This window comes from Erpetoichthys calabaricus, chromosome 2, assembly GCF_900747795.2.
Source record: "Erpetoichthys calabaricus chromosome 2, fErpCal1.3, whole genome shotgun sequence".
Classification (NCBI taxonomy): domain Eukaryota; kingdom Metazoa; phylum Chordata; class Cladistia; order Polypteriformes; family Polypteridae; genus Erpetoichthys; species Erpetoichthys calabaricus.
In genome coordinates, this window is record NC_041395.2 from 163,225,778 (window position 1) to 163,248,544 (window position 22,767).

The 22,767-nt window shown below is 40.1% G+C and overlaps 1 protein-coding gene across 1 annotated transcript in view; it reads left to right on the top strand.

Annotated features, from left to right (window-relative positions):
* Nucleotides 1-1,837: 1,837 nt before the first annotated feature.
* slc2a2 (solute carrier family 2 member 2) overlaps nucleotides 1,838-22,767 on the top strand; it is a 44,188-nt gene continuing 23,258 nt past the window's right edge. The window contains exons 1-2 of the mRNA XM_051922890.1: nucleotides 1,838-1,998; nucleotides 17,138-17,233. Of these exons, the coding sequence (XP_051778850.1) occupies nucleotides 1,984-1,998; nucleotides 17,138-17,233 (111 nt within the window). The 5' untranslated portion in view covers nucleotides 1,838-1,983. The remainder of the gene's footprint in view (nucleotides 1,999-17,137; nucleotides 17,234-22,767) is intronic.

Below are 22,767 nucleotides of genomic sequence, written 5' to 3' on the forward strand. Positions count from 1 at the left end.
CATGCCAGCTGTCCCAGCGGTGTTGCTCTATTGGACAGTTTCAGAGAGCGCAGGGGATGCTGGGAAGAAGATCAAGCCAGCTGGCTATTTAAAAGGTGAACCAGCAAGGCACCAAGGGATCGCAATTGTTCATCTGTTTTACACATTTAGATCTGTCTCGTACATGCCTGTTCATGTGAGTTTGCACGGATTGGACACATCTTCGTCAGAGGGAGAGCTCCCAATCACCTCATTCCATGCTACATAATTTTTTTTTAATCTGCTGTTCTGTGTCTCTGTGAGTGAGTGTATGCGAGTCAGGCCAAGACTGGGTGTGCTTCTGGGGTCCCCACCGAAAAAATAAATTAATCACTTCAATGGTGTGAATCTTAGCACCACCTCAACAACTACACAGTTGCTGTTTTTGTCACTTGAGCAACATTTCATGACTAGGAATCAAATAGGGGTGACAGATTATATGACTCCGTGACATTTTACCAGCACAGTTTCACATTTCCAAAGTATTGCAAGCTCGCACCTTTTTTTGACAGCCATCAAGTAACACACAGCATGATGGAGCCGGTGCCTGTGCAAGGGCTTTACATGTACAGCAAGTCCAGCAGCAATCTCTTTCTTTCTTTTTTTCCTTTTTTCCATTCTGTTTTGGTACAAGAAATATGCAACATCAGAAGGACAATTCTCTCTTCAGTCTGTCAGGTCCAAAACACCATTGTCCCATATTCCTTGTAGTCACATTCTATGCATTGTTCTTCCAGCTGAGCATTCTTAGGTTGTCTCTCATACACACATGTCCTACAACTTAAGACAAACTCAAACCAGACTGATCAGAGTGAGTTTCTGGAGATATCAAACTATATGACACTACACCTGCCTTCAACTCACTAAGATTATATAAATAAAGCCTGTGTCTGAAAATCGCTGGAAAAATTGTGTAATGTGACAGGACCTTCAGAATTTCACTATGCTCTTTGCACATGACATTACTACTACCGTAGCTACTATAATATTAAACACTATTTTATTATGTCCTTTAATGCTGTTTGTCATTGTAACCTAATTCCTCAACTTCATTCCATCTTAACCTCATTTGTCATCTTAACCTCATTCTTAAATAAATATTTCAAGCACATTTTGTAAATCACCATCTCTAAAGTGTCCCAGTTTAAGTGACTGTGGGTATCTTTGTGAGGTGACCCGTGTGTGACTGGTGGGCGGTCCACCACTGATGCCTGTGCACACCTCACATTGGAAATATTGGACTAATCAGACTTTGAGAATTGACAAATGGACATTAATTCCTAAACAAATGGGACATCCTTCCATTACTAAATCAGCCTAATTCAGCTTAGAGTTAGGGGAAGTTGGAGCCTATTACAGCACAGAGAAAACAGGAACCATGCCTGGACAGCTTGACACTACTTCATTGACAAATGTGCAATTTTTCTGATTGTAGGTGTCCCAAATGATGTAGCATTGCAGTGTAGACACCTGTATGACATATCCTAATTTCTGGAATTATTTAACAACATGGTGTGACAAATGTGGTATTAAGAATTCTATCAAGAATGCCACAAAAGGTGACTGGAGTAGCTTATAATGACATCTGAAGAAAATGTTCTTAGTGGTAATCAATATCGTTCCACGTGCTACACCGTCTTTATGAAAAAATCATCACAAATGACTAAAGCGGCATCACCTATATTTTTCAAAAGTTCTGCTGAGTATTAGATATTAGGCAAAGCCATGCAGTTCGATCGAACCCCCGCATCAGTGATGATGGAGTATAAATGTCACAGCCGGTGGTCTCGTGTTCACTGTTTTGCCCAACTATTGCACTTTAGAGAGTCGTCAGTGTGTGCTCACCTGTGCCGTCATGCTGCAGCCGCGTGAGAGGCAGTTTGATTATTAATCTTGTATAACTGGACCTTGGATCGTTAGCCATTAGAGGGAAAACGCAGGAAAACTTGGGGCAGCAAGAAGAAAATGGAATCTGGCAAGGTAAGTTAATGCTTGCATTCATTCTCAGTGGCGATTATTCAGTAGTGTTTGATTTGTTTTGAGATCGTAAAATGTGTAAGAGAATATTTCAGGTTAACAAGGAATACGGGTGAAAGAAGTGAATTCACAAATGAAAAGTGTGATTTCAATAAGGACGTGGTTTTCACTGAAATAAAATTCAGCGTATGCAGTCTTGGAATTTCTATAAAAGTGCAGTAATATATCGAATCCTTAATTTAATTGATTCGTTAAAATATTCATCATCTTGGCAGAAGGAATGTATTAGGAATTTCTATGACGTGCCCATTCTGTTACAGTACGGTATTTGCAGCTGATGAAATGGATGACATTTCCTGTAGAAAAACGGATTCAGCCTTAGAGGAACTTTTTTTTAAATATTAACAGTATAGAACTGACATACCCTTAGGCGGTATGGTGGTGCGGTGGTTAGCGTTGTTGCTTCACAGATCCCGTCCCGCGAGTTCAATTGCTTTTTCCGTTCTTGTCTGTGTGGGGTTTACAATTCTCCGCCTGCCTGTATGTATTCTGCTGCTGCTTCCATATCCTCACGTACGATTCCATGTCCAGGAGTCCGAGTGACTGCCGTATACCAAGTGCTGCCGGATGTCAGAGACTCGGGATTGGATGGAGCGCGTTTGAGAAATGCAATGGAGAGACTTGGGTTACTGGAAAAAACGGAATGCAACATTATGAAAACAAACAGATGTGTGCTAGCCTTTTCAGATTTACAGATAAGTGATAAAGAAAATCTAGGGAATAAAATAAAAATAACAAAGGAATATAGATGTGTATCTCTGTGTATGTATATTATATACACACACACACATATACTGTATATATATATATATATATATATATATATATATATATATATATATAATCTGTGTGTGTGTGTGTGTGCATATGTGAGCATTTATGTATATATGTATATGTGTGTGCCTGTGTATGTGTGTGTGTATATACAGTCATATGAAAAAGTTTGGGAACCCCTCTTAATTCTTTGGATTTCTGTGTATCATTGGCTGTGCTTTCAAAGTAGCAACTTCCTTTTAATATATGACATGCCTTATGAAAACAGTAGTATTTCAGCAGTGACATTAAGTTTATTGGATTAACAGAAAATATGCAATATGCATCATAACAAAATAATTTGGGGGGTGCATAAATTTGGGTACCCCAACAGAGATATTACATCAATACTTAGTTGAGCCTCCTTTTGCAAATCTAACAGCCTCTAGACGCCTCCTATAGCCTTTGATGAGTGTCTGGATTCTGGATGGAGGTATTTTTGACCATTCTTCCATACAAAATCTCTCCAGTTCAGTTAAATTTGATGGCTGCCGAGCATGGACAGCCTACTTCAAATCATCCCATAGATTTTCAATGATATTCAAGTCAGGGGACTGTGATGGCCAATCCAGAACATTGTACTTCTCCCTCTGCATGAATGCCTTTGTAGATTTCAAACTGTGTTTTGGGTCATTGTCTTGTTGGAATATCCAACCCCTGCATAACTTCAACTTTGTGACTGATGCTTGAACATTATCCTGAAGAATTTGTTGATATTGGGTTGAATTCATCCGACCCTCGACTTTAACAAGGGCCCCAGTCCCTGAACTAGCCACACAGCATGATGGAACCTACACCAAATTTGACAGTAGGTAGCAGGTGTTTTTCTTGGAATGAGGTGTTCTTCTTCCACCATGCAAAGCGCTTTTGTTATGACCAAATAACTCAATTTTTGTCTCATCAGTCCAAAGCACTTTATTCCAAAATGAATCTGGCTTGTCTAAATGAGCATTTGCATACAACAAGTGACTCTGTTTGTGGCGTGAGTGCAGAAAGGGCTTCTTTCTCATCACCCTGCCATACAGATGTTCATTGTGCAAATTGCGCTGAATTGTAGAACGATGTACAGATATACCATCTGCAGCAAGATGTTCTTGCAGGTCTTTGGAGGTGATCTGTGGGTTGTCTGTAACCATTCTCACAATCCTGCAAATATGCCGCTCCTGTATTTTTCTTGACCTGCCAGACCTGGGTTTAACAGCAACTGTGCTTGTGGCCTCCCATTTCCTGATTACATTCCTTACAGTTGAAACTGACAGTTTAAACCTCTGAGATAGCTTTTTGTAGCCTTCCCCTAAACCATGATACTGAACAATGTTTGTTTTCAGATCTTTTGAGAGTTGCTTTGAGGATCCCATGCTGTCCCTCTTCAGAGAAGAGTCAAAGGGAAGCACAACTTGCATTTGACCACCTTAAATACCTTTTCTCATGATTGGACACACCTGTCTGTGAAGTTCAAGGCTTAATGAGCTAATCCAACCAATTTGGTGTTGCAAGTAATCAGTATTGAGCAGTTACATGCATTCAAATCATTACAAGGGGACCCAAATGTTTGCACAGCCAGTTTTTCACATCTGATTTAATTTCACACGACTACATACTGCTTCACTAAAAATCTTTGTTCAGAAAACACCCCAGTACTCAGAATCTCACTCAAAAGCCATACAAAAACTCCAGAAACAGGATTTTATAAACAGAATACAATTCAAAATTAATAGCCAAGTTAATTTCTCAGCAGAAACAGCAGGTTGGCTTTTTGGATTATTATGAATAATACATTATTTCTATTTTATTAAACCAAGCCAGTTGCTTAAACATACAAGTTTGGTCAAAAAGGACAAGGCAGCTCGCTTTTTCTACACAATATGCCCAGAGAGTGAAAACAACCTCTCGCAAGGCACTGATGTGGCAGGTGTTGCTAAGTACTTGCGAGCAAGACAAGCTAGCTCTTTGTATACCAGAACATGTGTGAACCACCACTTTAGGGGGCAATCCTCCATGCTGATGAGAGGCTCTGCTTTATAGCACGCCAGACATTTTGAATACAGTCCTCCTCCTCATCAGATTCTGACTTTGAAGCCACTAAGAAAGATGCATTCTTCTTTGAGGATGCCAGCAATCAATAACCACACCTTAGCTTTGTCAGCTATGTGTAGGCACTTAAGGTCCTTAAACCTGGTGTCAAGTGCTGTGGAAATCTTTAGCCATGTGTTGTTTGTTTTCTCCTTCCATTTCTCCAAGTCCATGGTGAAGGTTTGCTTGAACTTTATTATATAGGCTGGGTCATTCTCTGAACTCTCCATCACCTGAGACCGATGGCATAAAGCGGGCAGCACCACTGAACATGAAACAAACTTCTCTCCTCCAAGGAGTTCAGTAAAATATCTGCCAAAATCTATCCAATATCAATTAAATTGTGAGGGCCTTTTATGCATTTGTATTCACTCATACATAAAAAAACAATACCAAAACAGCTTTAAGATAGACTTGAGGATTACATAGAGGTAGTCATACTTAACTATAACTGAACTTTATTAGGTCTGCACAGTGCAACAGTTTTTTTTTTTTTTATTGAATTTGTAATTAAAAAACATTCTTTGTGGATGTACTGTAATGTAATATCACAACATTAACAGGAGAGAATAGGCAACGAGTAGAGGATGGCAAGCCCCCCTCCCAATCCAACTTAAACTCAGTGCTACTACTGTTGCGTCATGTGAGGAGGCAGCCCCTGCCACTAAATGTCTCATTATCTGACACAAAAAAGTACCAGTTTTAACACACAGTAGCTAAAAGATTTCCCAGCCTTTTTTTATGATCAATCCAATGTTTTGCAGGTACTGATAAGCATTGGGAGAAATGCTGGCAGGCTCAATGCCATACATTACTGGAAACCCGATTTTAAAACAGAATAACGTATAAGCATAGCTTTTCAGAAAACAAAGCAAATAAAAAAAACCCACATGGCATGTCGTCATCTGTGGCCGCTGCTAATGACACACAAAAAATAAAAGTTAATGAGAAGGTTCTTAAAATCAAAGTGAACATTGCGTACTGTATCACAAAAGATGAACATCCCTTCACAAAATTTGTCCCACTCATATTTATTACATAAAAAATGGCATAAACATCAATCCGACTTATGACAAACCATATGCTAAAAGGCTTGGCAATTATCCGACAGTATGAAAAAAGAACTTGCCGCTAAAGTAAGAGACTCCACACTTCCACTATGTGTATTTAATGACTGATGGAGACACACATTTTTCAATGACAGCATGCGAGATTGCTGGAAAAAAAAGTGTGTATTACCTGCAGGGCTCGAGCAATACCTCCAGCTTCTGAAGTTTCTCCAACTCAGCATTTGTTGGCATGACCACATTAGTTTTATGTAGGGTTAGTGCATCTCTTAGTGGTTGCTCGTTTCTTCGCATATGCTTCACCATCTCCAGAGTGGAGTTCCATCTAGTCGGTACATCTTGTACGAGTGTCTCAGTTTTCAGGCCATGCGCGACTTGCTGTTTCTCAAATTCTGCTGTATTTGATGGGACTGTGCTTGAAGTGCCCCACTACCTTTCGGCATTTGGAAAGTGTGCCGTTAAATACACTATTCTGCAGAGACACTGTAACAGAACATTGAATGCTGTGAACAATGGATGGCTAGTGTTAGAAAGGCAGAGTACTGAGTGTGCTTACTTTATTCTCAACGTTCCACTGCTTTGCTAAATCCATAAAATGTTTGCCGCATGTTTTGGCATGATGTTTTCATGACCGTCAAAGCATGTGAATGCAGTTTCCACTGTTTCTTGATATAATGGGTTGTAACCCTGAGGTAGCTATGATTTCCAAGTGATGTCCAGTAGTCACCAGTAAGTGCGACCGTCTCCGTGATATCCAACTCCTTAGCTAGTTTTACCCTCTCTGAATCATACAGCTCATGTATACTAGTTACGACTGTGGCTCTCGAGGGTAATTCATAAGTTGGGTCGTTGGAGGCGATCCGAATTATGTCGCGCAGACCTTCGTCCTCCACTATGTAAATCGACCTGCATGCTGTGGCTATCCATTTAGCTGTTGCTACCGTTAATTTGCTGGAGGTTGACAAGTCCATTGGTTTCTGCCAAACACTGTCAAGCGTGGCCTGTCGCATATTACCCGGGCTAATGCTATTATTGTAAAATGGATGTTTGGCTTGCATGTGATATTGTAGGCTGCTTGTACTCTGGTGATAACTAAACTTGGCTTGACAATAACTACACACAACCTTAGTTTTTCCGAGTAAACCAGTTTCAAAGTTTTGAAACTGAACTTCCCATTTAATGGACCTTTTTCCATCGTTCAACAATTAGGAACATGGAGTGACTTCTACGAGAAATAACTTGAAGGCTAGAGTGGCACGCATTTAGTTTGCAGGCTCAGCTTGAACTATGGGAATTTTGTAGGGTCAAAAGAACCTGTGTTAACGGCACTAATTTTTTTTAACGGCTTTAAAGTTAGAGTGCATTAACATGTCATTAACATGTTAACTTTGACAGCCCTAATATATATATATATATATATATATATATATATATATATATATATATATATATATATATATATATATATATATAGTGTCACAGGTGGCTGGGGGGCAACCCGGCTGGGATGCCCCGGAGGACCGGAGGAGGGCTAACACCTCCCCCAGACCATGTGGGGGTGACCGCCCTGGTGGCTATGGGGACCACGGGTACAGAGCTTTGAAGCACAACCCTGTAGGGGCCCATGGTCACTGCCATGGGGTGCCCCAATGCCTTGGGAGCCCTAGACCTCAGCACTTCTGCCACACCCAGAAGTGCTGGGGGGAAGAGGATCGGGGACCCCCGGAGTGCTTCCGGGTGCACAGCCGGCACTTCCGCCACACTGGGGAGTGCCGGTGGAAGATTGTCGGGATGCACCTGGAGCACATCCGGGTGATTATAAAAGGGGCCACCTCCCTCCATTCGTGGGCTGGAGTCAGGAGAAAAGGAAGGACAAGGTCTTGGAAGAGGCAAGGAGGCAGCCTGAAGGAAGAAGAGGCATTGTTGGAAGGCCTGGACTTTTGGGGACTTTGGGGTTTGTGGTGCACTTGTAAATATGGAGACTTATAATAAACGTGTGTTGGGTGATTTAAACATGTCTGCCTGTCTGTGTCATCTACCACTATATATATACAGTGGAACCTCGGTTTGCGAGCATAATTCATTCCGGAAACGTGCTCGTAGTCCAAAGCACTCGTATATCAAAGTGAATTTCCCCATAAGAAATAATGGAAACTCAGATGATTTGTTCCACAGCCCAAAACTATTCATATAAAAATGATTAATACAAAATATAAAGTAAAAATACATAAAACAAATTAACTTGCACTTTACCTTTGAAAAGAATCATGGCTGGTGTGAGTGAGTTTCTAAACACTTGTGGGATTGCACCCAACAGGATGACACACGGAAGAGCGTCCCAAAGCAATCGCAGTCTCCCAGCGCTGTAGCAGTTCTCTGTAAAAGCGAATCCGAAAAGATCGCGCACATGCCGTCAATGGGTGATACAAGGAACAAGGAACGTTATAAATGCGCAGGGCCCTGCCTGACTGCTGTGTCTGTGTATAAATAACCGCGCTGTTGCTGTTTCAAGCTGAATAAAGCTTGTGTTGCTAAAGTACTGAGACTCAGCTTCGTGTTTTAGGGTGCAAGGCAGGGACTCGCACGTCACAGCACAGACGCACGCGCGAGCACACATACACACACACACACACACGAGCGCGTGCGCGCACACAGTCACAATGCTAATGCTGTAGTAAACACTATACGCTCGTACGGATGTTGACTATATGAGTGAGGCACGCCGACTCAGACGGAGAATAGGAGACGATTGCCCACAATCCCGCAGTGAGAGAGAGAGAAGAACCATCAGCTCAGTTGTGATCACATGACTCTCAGCAGACAAACTACTCGTACTGCAAGACCTCGCTCGTTTATCAAGTGAAAATTTATTAAAAATTTTTGCTCGACTTGCAAAACACTCGTAAACCAAGTTACTCGCAAACCGAGGTTCCACTGTATATATATATATATATATATATATACTGTATATATATATATATATATATACTATACGCCAATCAGCCACAACCTGCCTAATATTGTGTAGGTCCCCTTTGTGTCATCAAAGCGGCTGTCACCCTGCAATATCTGGTATCAAGATGTTAGAAGATCCTTTAAGTTTTGTAATTTCTGAGGTGGACACTCTATGGATTGGACTTGTTTTCCAACACATCCCACAGATGCTTGATCAGATTGAGACCTGGAGTATTTGGAGACCAAGTCAACACCTTGAATTCTTTGTCATGTTGCTCAAATCATTCCTGAGCATTCCTTAAAGAGGACACTGCCATCAGAGAATACTGTTGCCATGAAGGGGTGTATGTGGTCAGTCACAATCTTTTGATAGGTGGTATATGTTAAAGTAGAATCCACATGAATGCCAGGACCCAAGGTTTCCGAGCAAACAATTGCCCAGAGTATTACACTGCCTCTGCTGGTTTGTCTTCTTCCCTTGGTGCATCCTGCTGCCATCTCTTCTCAGGTAAACAATTTACACACACACACACACACACACACACACACACACACTGCCATTCACATCATGTAAAAGAAATTGTGATTCATCAGACCAGGCTACCTTCTTCCATAGCTCCATTGTCTAGTTGTGACACTCAAATGCCCATTGTAGGCAGAGGACAGGGGTCTGTATGAACACTCCGACCAGCCTGTAACTACGCAGGCCCACACACAACAACCTGTGATGCAGTGTAAGTTCTGACACCTTGCTCTCATGGTCAGCATTAAGCTTTTTGGAAATTTGTGCCGAAAAAGCAGCTCTTCTCTGGGATCAGATCAGGCAGGCTAGCCTTCACTGCCCACTCACATCAGTAATACTTTGGCACTCGTGACCATATCATATATTGGTTAGTACTAACCACTGCATACTGGGAACACCCCACAAGACCTAGGGCCTCATGCATAACGCCGTGTGTAGAACTCACACTATAACATGGCGTAAGCACAAAAGCAGGAATGTGCGTACACACAGAAAAATCCAGATGCAGAAATCTGTACGTACGCAAACTTCCACGTTCTTCTGCTACATAAATTCGGATCAGCGTGAAAAGTAACGCACATGCACACGCCTTCTGTCCCGCCCCAACTCCTCCCAGAATTACGCCTCTTTGAATATGCAAATCAATATAAATAGCCCTTAAGCTCAGCCTTCTGTGAAAAGACAATGGGAAAAGCACGGGGGAAAATATAAGAATTTCAGCGAATACCAAATGGAGGCAAAGGAAAAACGTACTATTTGTTGGTTTAAACAGTGGTATAATCAACAAAATGAAGTTGATCAAGTGACAGAGTGTCGGAGAAACTCGAAAGCTCAAGTTCACAAAGTCGCACAGTCTCCGAAATAAAAAAGAAATCACATATCAAAGTCGCTGTGAAAAGGCAAGTCGTAGCCCACCGTCTGAGTGTCATATGAAAGCTTATTAGGGTACAGACAAAAAAATAGGCACACTGGGAAAAAAGCACGAAATGTCAACTTTAATCTCGAAATTTCCACTTTAATCATGTAGTTTATTTTTCCATTAAAGTAGAACATCATAAACTTCATCTTAAAATTGTTTAATTTATTAGTTTCTCAAATCCCATTGTAACTAAAGTAGCACATTAAATGCTTTGTTCTGTATTTGATCTTCTATGTGCTCTGTGTGTGAATCACTACCTGCTTCTTAAACGGGCTTTATTTTTCTCTGGCAGGACCATTACATTCGTGATATTACAGCTCTCTGAATAATTAAAATACTGAGATGTATATGGGATATCTTTTTCATGATGATAGGAGTTAAAGCATGTTATTAAACATGGGAACACGGTGGCGCAGTGCTTGTTCATGTCTCACGCTAGAGGCTTGCTGCGCCATGCGTGACCTTCGATGAAATAATTTATTGCAGCAGTACTGTCTCTTTCAAACGTACTAACCTCCAATTCCTGTCCTTACTTTTCTTTCTCCAAATACCCAATCACCACACAATCAACTCTGTAATAGACGTGAAGCCATCTGTAAGCTTAGAACGCCGATTCTTCAAAAGTTTTAAGGAACATTGAAATATCTTCGTAGTACATGTTTAATTATTCTATCCGTCTATTCTTCCAGTGTCGCGTCAGCACGAGCAAGAATACAACGCAATGCAGGAACAATCCATGAACTAGCTAGCGCTGTGGCACCGTGTTCTCACATGTTTAATTATTAACAATACAGATTATTTAAATGAAGTTAAAGTTTTATCTGTATAATATAATCAACATATTTTGCTGCATTTCATCTTAAAAATGATATCATCATCATTCGTAAATACGTGCTTTATAAAGTGGCGCAGGTTGTGCAATATTATAACTGTATCCCAAGTTTGCAGTGTGGTGATTGTACTTATAAGTCCAAACAGTTCTACAAGGAGCACTTGATGGACTGATTTAGTGCGTTTATAGTTCTTGGGATGAAACTTTTTCTAAACCGTGAAGTCCGTACAAGGAAGTCTCTGAAACATTTTGCTGTGGCTGAGTCAGCGTCTGTTTCATGCTTTATACCAATAATTCTCTTTCCGATCAGCTGCTGCTGTGATTCCCCACTCAGATACAGTGATATAAATACTCCGAGTGGTGCAGTGAGAGTAATATGGAAAAAGATGATCTGCTGTGGCAACCCTTAACGGGAGCAGCTGAAAGAAGAAGAAGATGCATTGAGAGTAATAACGCTAAAGCAGTTATGGTATTTGGAATACTATGACTATTCCCTGGACCATTATATTGCTGCAGGTTAATTACAATCAGATGCATTAGACTAATAAACAATATGCAGTGTAACAGATTGAGGCGTGGTCCACCTCTTGAACCCTCAGGTACCACTCTGAACACCAGGTGAATGTGTAAATAGTATTTATTTTACTATTAAACCGTGCACAAAGCACCCTCCACTCCACACTCATATAAAACAATAAACTCTCAATACTATAAACCAATCCTCCTCGCCCAGACACTTCGCCCTCCTATCTCCCAGCTCAGCTCAGTGTCTGGGCTTTCCCACAGTCCTTTTATATCCCCTGACCCGGAAGTGGTTCCTGGCCAAACCCACAAGTCCTTATTCCCTCCGGGTCAGGGTAAACAGTCCTTTCTTCAGCCTGGGAGCACGTCGTTCCTTCCTGTCACGTGATGATGACGCACTCCTGGGTTATAGGGCACATAAGAGTCCGCTAGCCCCCCTACAGCGACTCCCGGTGGCCCCCAAGGTATCCAGCAGGGCTGTGTATAAACACTACATAGTCCATGAGGCCCTGCTGGAACTCGGGGCACGATCATGCTGTCGGGAGAGCTCCTCCTGGCGGCCTGGGGGTGAGGACCAGAATAAAATGCCGGCAATCCACCACAGCAGTTAGTTTCAGTGTATTTATAAAGCTGCGTCAGGAATGTGGATCTAAGAAAGAAAGGGTGACCACACAGGAACAGTAGCACTGCTTTGACGCTGGGTGCTGCCAGTCTGCAAAACCGAGCGGAGAAATTGCGTAAGCCAGGGCATGAGGTACCATGGAAAAGTGCGTGGCTTTACGCCAAGTTTAGGTTTTATACATCGCGATTTGAGCGTGGAAACGTTCGTACGCAAAATTTCTGTGCGTACGCACCGTTTATACATGAGGCCCCTGGTGTTTTGGAGGTGCTCTGAATCAGTCATCTAGCCATCACAATTTGGCACTTGTCAAAGTTGTTCAAATCCTCACGTATGCCTATTTTTCCAGCTTCCAAAACATCACCATCAAGAACTGACTGTTCACTTCCTGCCTAATACATCCCAGCCCTTGATAGGTGCCATTTTAATAAGATAATCAATGTTATTCACTTCACCTGTCAGTGGTTTTGATGTTAAGCCTGATTGGTGTATACATATTTTTTCTCGGTTCTACCTCACACTTCAATTCTAGTGCAGGCCACCATTTGTGTGGTGCTGACATGTCCCCACTCTCCACCTTTTTCCAGCATCCTAGTGTTCTAAATTGTTTGGTTAGTTAGCAAATAAGAACTGCCAAGTGTCCGTTAAGTGTTTCGCTGGCCGGGGCGATCAACAGGAAGCATCAGCCATGGTTGCCTCCTACCATGAGCCCAATGGAACCAAGAATCTTTGTATCCTCTTTGATCCAAATATGAATGGATGGTCTTAATACATAATCTTCATATTATTCAGGTGTAGCTGATGCACTTTCTAATTGATTGAATTGTTTATCGTTAACATTTAGATGAAATATGCTGTTTCATTGTGTAACACAATGTGAATTTATGAAAAAAAAATCAAGTGACTTCCAAATATAACACCAATTTAAGCCGACTTTTCTATCCCGCTTAGTCCTGACCAGGGTTCGAAGGGGTTCTGGAACTCAACCCAGCTAACACAGGGGTGCAAGGTAGGAACAAACCCTGGACAGGGCATCAGTCCATGCACATATACATTCCAACCATACTCTAGGTCCAATTTAGAGTCATCAGTCTACCTAACCTATATGTCTCTGGACTATGGGAGGAAACTGGAACATACAGAGGAAACCCACATAGAGAATATGCAAACTCCACCCTGGGAGGATATGAACCTTGGTCTCTTTACTGCAAGGTGGCAGGGCTACCACTGTGCCACCATGCCCCCCAGCTTACAAGTATATTCTAAGTAACAAAATAAAACACAGTAGTAGCAGCAAGGTATGTGACACCAAAGACAGGATTATTAATGCAGAAACATAAAGCTTTAATTTAAAATATTTAAAAATATGAATACACTTGTAGTACCTGAATTGAGATGGAACTACAGCATGGCATCACCAGCGAATGTTGTCACTGCAGAATGTATACTTTGAAACTGATGCACTCTTTCACATTTCATTTGTGCATCAGATTAAAATTTTCCTACGCTCTGAAATTCAGGTAGCAGGTCGATGTCAATGGTATGTCAAACTGCGATATTCTGAGGGTGTTAATCTACTCCTGCACCTACATTTTGTAAGATATTGATTGTGAAGGCTAGGAGGCACCAGTGAGCCCCAAACCCCAAACACAAACACACAAGGCAGTCTCAGTTCAGATAAAGGGGGTGTTCATTACAAATGCCTTGTAAACACAAGCACAAACACAAGTGTCTTCTTCCTTTCTCCTCCATTCGAGTGTTGCCCTGCCATTTACGACTGTCCTGGACAAGGCAGTGCAGTCCCTTTTATTGAGGATCTGGGAGTACTTCTGCTGGGGAGTGTATCTCCCTGCAGCAGCCTCTTGTGGCACCCCCAGACCCCAGCAGGGCTGCATTACTGGACTACAATTCCCAGCATTCCTTGCTGGTGTCCAAACGGGCACCGATATCCAGGGCTACTGCCATCTAGTGTCATGGGGGATAAATGTGGGCCCCAGAGACAGTTCTTCTCTTCTATCCTGGCCAGGAAAGGTGCCAAAGGTTTAATCGGTCGGGCCACCTGTCCATCCACCAGGGACTTCCCACCTGGAAATTAATTGTGCACAAGACATTATGATGGCCAGAATGGGACTGAGTGTCATCTTGATTGTAACCCACAAGAGACGAAGACTTCTTGATGGCACTAAAGATGAAAAAGCCACCAAGGAAGTCTTACATGTGCTTCTTCCATTTTTTGGTAAAGAAGCCAGTGGTAGGATTCCCCTGTTACAAAGAAGTAAAGAGTCCTGGTGCAGAAGGAATGATCATTAAGAAGATCATTCTTCTCTTTTGCTTGCCATCCTTGTGCTGTCCAGCAAACATCTGGCTGCATGGTGGTTAGCACCGCTACTGGAGAGCTGCAGAGCCTTATGTTCAGACCATGCAGTGTGTGTCATCTGTGTGTTCTATCTATGTTATTGTGGCTTGTCATTTCTTACCTCAAAGCTATTCAATATTAAACTTCAATTTAGGTTTTTCATGGATCTCTGGAGTGGCAGCAAAAAGAAACAAATACATAAATGATCCAGAGAGTTACCAACACTGCTTTCCTACCAGCCACAACAAGTACAGAGCATACCAACAGTAGCAAATGTAAGACTAGAATGAAGATTTGTTATTATAAATACTGAAAAATACATACAACAATGTAAGCAACAATTTATAAAATCCCGTACTGCAGCACACCCATCCCCCACATGGATTACATTATAAAACACACAACAAATAAGCCACTTATGCACAAATAACAATTATAGTAATAAGTTTACAGTGGAAAAAAAGTCCTTTAAATGTCTATCAAAAGAGTCAATGTTTTCCTTAAATGTTCATTATTGCAAGGGTTTCGCAAGGAAATACCATCTCTTCACATATGTCTTCATCCAAATTTACAGTCAAAAAGGATAACCCTGTTATTTAAGTCATCTTACCTGCTGCAGAAATTAATTCCTGATGGCTCCCTGTAGGTGGGGTAGTTTTTCAAAATTCAAGTGCCTTCCTCTTTGGTGCTGATGTCTGTCCTCTCTTCTGTTTCACTACTGCTCTTTAACCTTTTTTTTTTTAAGTATGGTCAGTCACTCCCCCTTTAAGCTCTTACTGGCCTCTACGTCAGGTGCACCTTCAAGAAAGGCCATAGGCTTCCAATACCTGTTCAGACTCTTTACTATTACAGAAACGATTAAAGGTACAAACAGACATTGGCACTAACTACATATGACAGCTGTTACAAGACGTATTCCTCTAACCTGCAGTTCTCTGTCAGGTCGGGTTGGTATATGCCATCTCAGTTTTCATTTCCTGTCTGCCAAATGTTCAGCTCCATCAAGTTGAAAGGTAAGTGTTCTGGATAATATAATACAATCAAGTAACAGAACCCACGTAATTAAAATTTTAAATTGCAGTAAGGACATAGGGAGGATGTATGTTGTCATGATCAGTGGCTTTATAACACTCCTTTATATTTTAGCTTACTACTAATTGATAGCTGTTTCCTAATAGATTAATAGATAGAACAGGGTTGCTATGACTAGTAGGATCTAAGTCCAAAAATGAATATAAACCTTGCCAACCTTTAAGAATTATCTGGATGAAGTATTAGGACAGCTTAGCGATTCACTAAGCAAATAAACTTCAGTGGATCGAATGGTCTCTTGTTTGTCAGACTTCTTGTGTTCATATTTGGAAGGAAACAAAACTACACAAGGAGAATGTGTGAACCCCACACTAGTCCTAAGCTGCCTGGAGTTTGATTCAAACATTAATCACTGCTTTGTTAGTTTGATACATTTTTAGCTAAAATTAAATTGTAACACATGCTATAAGATACAGTACGTATGAGAGAGAATTGATAATAGGTAGCCAATATGGAGAACACATGACTACAAGAAGATAGAGTGTCAAAACACTGTAAACATGAAAAAAACACATCCAAAATGATTTATCAGGGTGAATAGTGTTACGTCAGTCAGCCTTTAAATATGGTGTATATTTGTGAGAGTAGAGTTAGAAATGCAAAATCAAAATGCCAAGTGAAATTTCCCCTGTGCTGTACAGTTGCATGCACATGAGAAGGCTAAACTTAGCAACTTCTTTTTGCTCACAGCCAGCCACTTATTCAATGTCAATATGATGATACCATGTTCTTAAATGTCATTGCAAGAAAAATATTCCACAATGTGGTCAAACTTGGCAAATGCCCATGTTTAATGCACAGGACCAACTACTGTATATGCAACGAGCATTCTAAAGGGTTCAGTCACATTGCACCACATTTATTTTCAGAGATTTTCAACAAAAGGGACTTCTGTATTAAACTGCAGGTGAGCTGCAAGAGTACACCAGTCAAATTCATTAGCAAACATGACCCACATCCATATCTACTACTATGAGATCTATTGGACACTGCAAAATTTGAAATTATGTTGGGCCATTTTAATTTTCACAGTTTTGTGATAAGACAAATTCCTTTGCTAAATTACAGTTTACTTGTGCCTGATTCAAGGTGGGTAGAGAATCCACACTCATTAGTAAACTTGGCAAACTCCTTTATGTAATGCACAGTTTCAAATGGTACTCTGATGGTTAAAATAGCAATGGGACACTTTCATTTTCAAAATTCTGAGACAAGGCAGATACTTTTGTTAAACTGTATTTGAATCTTGCCTGACATGTGCTTGTGAACTGAAAGTGACATTAACAGTCTTGATGTGTGTGCTTACTACAGCAGATATCTGGGACGCTTATTCTTGCAGTGCTCACAGCTGTCCTTGGATCTTTTCAATATGGATACAGTATTGGTGTTATCAACGCTCCACAGAAGGTAAGATGACAGAATAAGAAAGATGATTTAGGTGTTAACATTTTTGTAATGATATGAGTCACTTTCTGTTTCAGACAGAAACTATTAATGCAATTCCATGCTGTGTCTTTGTACTTTTTATACCTGAGGACTACTGGGTCATATTTCTCTGACAAGAATCACATCATCTCTCTGAACATCCCTGTTATTTAAACTGGAAAACAGTAGTTTTCAAAGAAAATGATTATGAACACTGCTCCTTTACACTAAAAAATAAGACTACTTAATCTGCTACAAAATGTATGAGTCTCCATTTTGTTTTCACAGATACTAAGTATTATTTGTCTGGGAATTCTTTTTCATTTTCTAAGTGGTGACTCTAAATCAACATCTTTGATAGTGACTAGCTTCTTTCCTTGTGACTGCTGTTGCTCTAATATGTTTATTACCCTGCAACCCAGTATTAGAAAAAAGAATGAATATTTAATCTGGTAGGTTTGCTACAATTGCTTCAGTTCAGTTTTCCATGCACATCACTCTTTCAGCAGCAGTAAGCACTGAGTGGAGGGAGAAGATTAGAGAGCCGGTTGAACTCTTTGGGTTCTTTACTTCACTTCATTTTCACTCCAGCTATTTTGGTGAGGTTTGTGGTGTCGAGTGCTTGAAGTGGTAACAAATGATTGCTGGTACTCTCTGCTTTCATAGGTTGCTTAATTCAGTTCACAATGCTTTTCAAAATTGCATTATTTTTTAACTGGAATTTTGAGTGCTGTTCGTAGTATATTATATAGAAGAGCTTGGTCCCCCTTAGAATTTTAAATGCACTAATATACATCACTCTTGGGGGACAGAGAGCAAGGAGCTGGTACACAGCAGTATGCAACCATTTATTGCATTTTTTTTGCCAATGAAAAAGAAAAATGCAGGTACATTGTGTACTGCCCCGATTCAGACCTTGGTGGTGGAAACATATTAAGCTGGACCGGCCTGCCCAGCATTTCCTTATTGACCTATTCCATCATCTCCTGTGAAATTCTTAAATCCTTGCAACCTTTTGACCACGTTAGCTGTAATAAACCATAATTTCTCATTTAGTGCAATGTTACGATAAGAGTATAAATTCTCATTATCCAGACAAAGTCTTTCTTCTCACAAGTAACCCTTTGATGCATTCATGGTCTGAGGCCTGCTCCAGTTTAGACCAATAATAGACTGAAGCAATGGGGATTCATGGGTCTCATGCTGCACTCAGTACACTCACTGAAAATCGCTTTATTAAGCACCATGAACTCCCAATGAAAACTAGCAAACCAATAAGTGACTGAATGACAATATAGTTTGAAACATGAACTTCTTTGCTTTCTCTCCTTCTTGGTGCTTAAGTGAAACAACCCAATTTGTACCATCATGATTATAATGAGCAAATCTGTGGAATAAAAAAAAATCTATTGAATCAAAAAAGAGAAGCACTGGGAATCTGCATGACAGTCTGTCTGCAATGGTGGGGGGATGCGGGACTTGTTATGGTGTAATTGCAACTTCTCTGGTCTTACAGCATTTGATGTCTCGAACATTTTATCCAGATCCAGACATTGTGTTAAAATGACAATTACGTTTATCGGCTTCAGTAGACAGGAATACATTTTGCATGGCTAGCTGTATTCTACATTTCACTATCTGCTTGACTTTACTGTCACACGTGTCAGCAAAGTCAGCAAAACATTTAAGTAATCACAAAATCTAATAAAAAGAAAAGAACTACAGAAAGAACAGAGCAATAATATGGTGAAAGCAAAGCACAGTACTTCAACAAGTCTTTGGTTTCAGTGAAATCATCACGAGAGTTCAGCTGTGTAGCAGATGCACAACTGAATGCATTTTCAATGAGCTTTTCATTGAAATTTGTAAAATTCTGTTATCAAAAACAATGTATAACTGTGGTAGTCAGAGTCTTTATTAATAGCAAGTCCTCATTTTTATCCGAGGATTTTCTTTATGTCTTGTGAAAGACATGAGAAATATACTATTTTAAAAAATGAAATATAGGTCAGGGTGGGTTCCTGTCTCATGCTTAGTGTTGCTGGGATAGGATCTAGTTGCATGCAATCCTCAATTAAAATAGGATGGAATAGAAAATGTATGGACATTGTTGGATTAAATATTATAATTCTAGCTTTAAGTAATATAGGGCACATTTTTCATTTTTTCATTTATGGTTGTCGTCATCATCTTCATTATCATTTCTGCTTCTGCTTTCTGCTTTTGCCAGTATGAATCCTATTAAGCTAACCAGCATATCATTCCCCAAACCTTCCGGTGGAAACACTCATATGTGATCTGGGTGTGCCCTTTGGTGTTTTCTTAGTAGATCATGCCTTATATACCTCCCAAAGGAGATGCCTTAAGTTTGAACATTAGAACAATCTAGGCAAGACCAGGCCATTCAGGCCAACAAAACCTGTCAGTCCTATCCATTTATTTCTTCCAAAATAACACCAAATTGAGTTTTGAAGATCCCTAAAGTCCTACTGTCTGCCACACTACCTGCTAATTTATTCCATGCGTCTATGGTTCTCTGTATAAAGAAAAACTTCCTAATGTTTGTGCAAAATATTCCTTTAACAAGTTTCCAACTGTGTTCCTGTGTTCTTGATGAACTCATTTTGAAATAAGTCTTCATCTTCTGTACAAATTCCTTTCCCACTCACTGGATGTGTTGTCTGCTCATTGGTCAAGTGATTCTGATTGTTGGTGGCACAGCCTTTTATTCTTCCTGGGTGGGGGGGGGGAGGGGGGGGGGTAACAGTCAATGTGAATAACTGTTCCTCTCCTCTACGATTACCCAGGATGCTTTTAAAAAGGTCCCTGTAAAATTCTTACCGTGCTCCAGGATTTGACACAGCATATTGACACTTTCAAGAAAATAAAAACATATTTTTCAACTTATTATTTTCAACACTATAACAGAATGTATATGACTGTGCTGCATAGGAAGAGAAAAAGCAACCACGTTCAATATATATCAAACTAAATGCTCACAGAAAAATTTACAATCAACTTCCAATACCACTTGTCTTTTAAAACATAATTAATATTCAATATGTAAGTCATATCCTGAAAATTCCACATAGTGTCCCGGTTGAGAATTACCTTACTTGATAATGTGAGGCAGGAACAACAGAACCACCATTCTGCCCTTTTACTGAAAGTATGTTTTAAAAATATATTTGTTTGACTTTTAAAATTTTGTTTTCCATCTTGGAAATATTCATAAGATTTCAAACATGTGCTTTAAGGGTAACTACAGGCACAAATCTTGTAGCAGCTAGCCGTTCTTTGTTTCATGCAGCCACTTTCCTTTTATGACTCTCTCTGTTGGAGTCTGTCAATTAAGAATTTCCGCAAATGTTTTTTTTTTATTCTTGATAAGCATAGTGGAGTTGAGATTTGGTATCAAATCATATTGGAGGAAATGTTACTGTAATTACTCTGTCACATGGTGCCTCCTAATCTGAAGAATTAGTGACTCATCTTAAATAACCCAATAAAAAAATGTAAAAAAAAATTAGTAAGCAATAATATCTATAGTTACATGCACTCTTAAGGCTTTACTGAAAAGTCTTTCTAAAAAAAATCACTGCTCTGCTAGAATGCTGACGGAGAGTAATCAGCTTTCTGGTGAAAAGAAATTTTGACCCAACACTCCATTGCACATCACAGGTCAAAGCCAACTTGAACTGATAAGAGATTCAGAGGATGTAAAAGAATCAGTAAAAAAGAGCCGTCATCAGCAGTATGGTGGTTGGTGTCAGGCATTGCAACATTTTCAGGGGTGATGTGCGAAGACACTCCACCAGGATGACAACTGTAATTCTTCACAGCCTTTCATGCAATTTTTATTGCCTCGTCCTTAACAATCCTTATTCTTAAAAATGTATCTGCTAGATTTCTGTGGTATATTTAATGGTGACTGACTGTTACTGTCACAGGAAATTAGCTCAGTTAATATATTGCATTTTCATTAAATTATGTTTAATGAATTATTAATTATTGATAGATGAAATGATCAAAAGCAATCATTGTTACTAATTAGTTATGTCTTATATTATTTTGCCAAAAATTGATCTCCTCCATTTATAATTCACACTTCACATAATACTGAATTTTCATTTATTAATGATGACTGTCTGTTTTATGTTTTAATAACCTCAGGGGGCTTTGCAGCACTCCGAATCCCAGGCACAACCCCACAGGCACAAGTCCTGGGTTTAAATAAAAGTGTTTAAACAAATAATTACTGTTACAAAGGCTTTTGTACAAATACAAGATGAAAAACTTCTTTTCCTTTCTTCCTCTGCTCCCAGGTGAGCTTTGTCTTCTTCCATCCAACTCCAACTCACCTGGATGATGCAGAGTGGCTCCTTTTCATCTTAAACCCAATGCCAAGGCATGGGCCTGTTGGAAGCACTTCTGGGTCACATGGAAACCCTACAAAGTAGCAATCATGGATCCCTGCAGCACCCCTGGGTAGCACCCACAGAACCCAACAAGGCTGCCCCCTTGAACTACAGTTCCAAGCATACCTTGTGGATGTCCATACAGGTAGCACTCTCTGGGGATGCTCCACTTAACGTGTCAGGTGAACATGTAGCCCTGATAGGTTGTCTCCACCTGTCCATCCTTCACTCTGGCCTCCTAGTCAGGTATTGTGAATTGGTCCAGCCTTGCCAGGCTACCAGCATACCCACTTTCAGACTGGCATCTCCTGCCTGTTTCCTGGCAGAGGTAGGACAATCGTATCCTTCCTTCTTCTGCCTCTGAAGGGCTGGCCTCCCATCCAGATAAAGAATATTGCCCCATCCTAAAGGAAGCCATCCATCACACAGTAAACATTTAATTTACAATTAAGGAATGTGTTATTTGGTTAAGCAATTATTTATTAGTTTATTCATTTTAGTAATGCTTTTATGTTAAAGTTAAAAAGTAATCCATTAATTCATAGTACAACATGAAACCCATCTTACACCACGAGACAGGGACACACACGATATCTGATTACATCTTCAAAGCAGATTTTTAAAGTTTTATCACATTTTTTAACAATTTAAATTAAAGACAAACACAGCAGATACATATAATTACAGAAACATTTGAGTAAGTAAAAGATTTTAGGGCATAATAGCTGCGAAATAGGGTGCCCTAAGCATGTGCTTATTTTACTTAATAGTTAAATAGGACACAACCAGCCCCAGATTATCAAAAATTTCCTTCCTGTTGTTCAACTGCTGTAGAACAAATTGAACACGGAAAATATTGGAGAGTGTTTCATAACTTTTTTAAAAACTTTTTAATTAGTTATTAGGGTAGAAAATGCAAAGACTTACAATATGTATTGTGTCTTTCAATTCACAGAGGTATTCCTTCACATGTTCCATTTCTTTTGGTTACGTAACATTGCATTGTTGAACCTCCTTAATCCTCCTTAATTGGGGTTGTGGATGGCTGGAATCCACTTACCACAAGACAGAAAGCTGCTACAGACAGGGTGTCTGTCC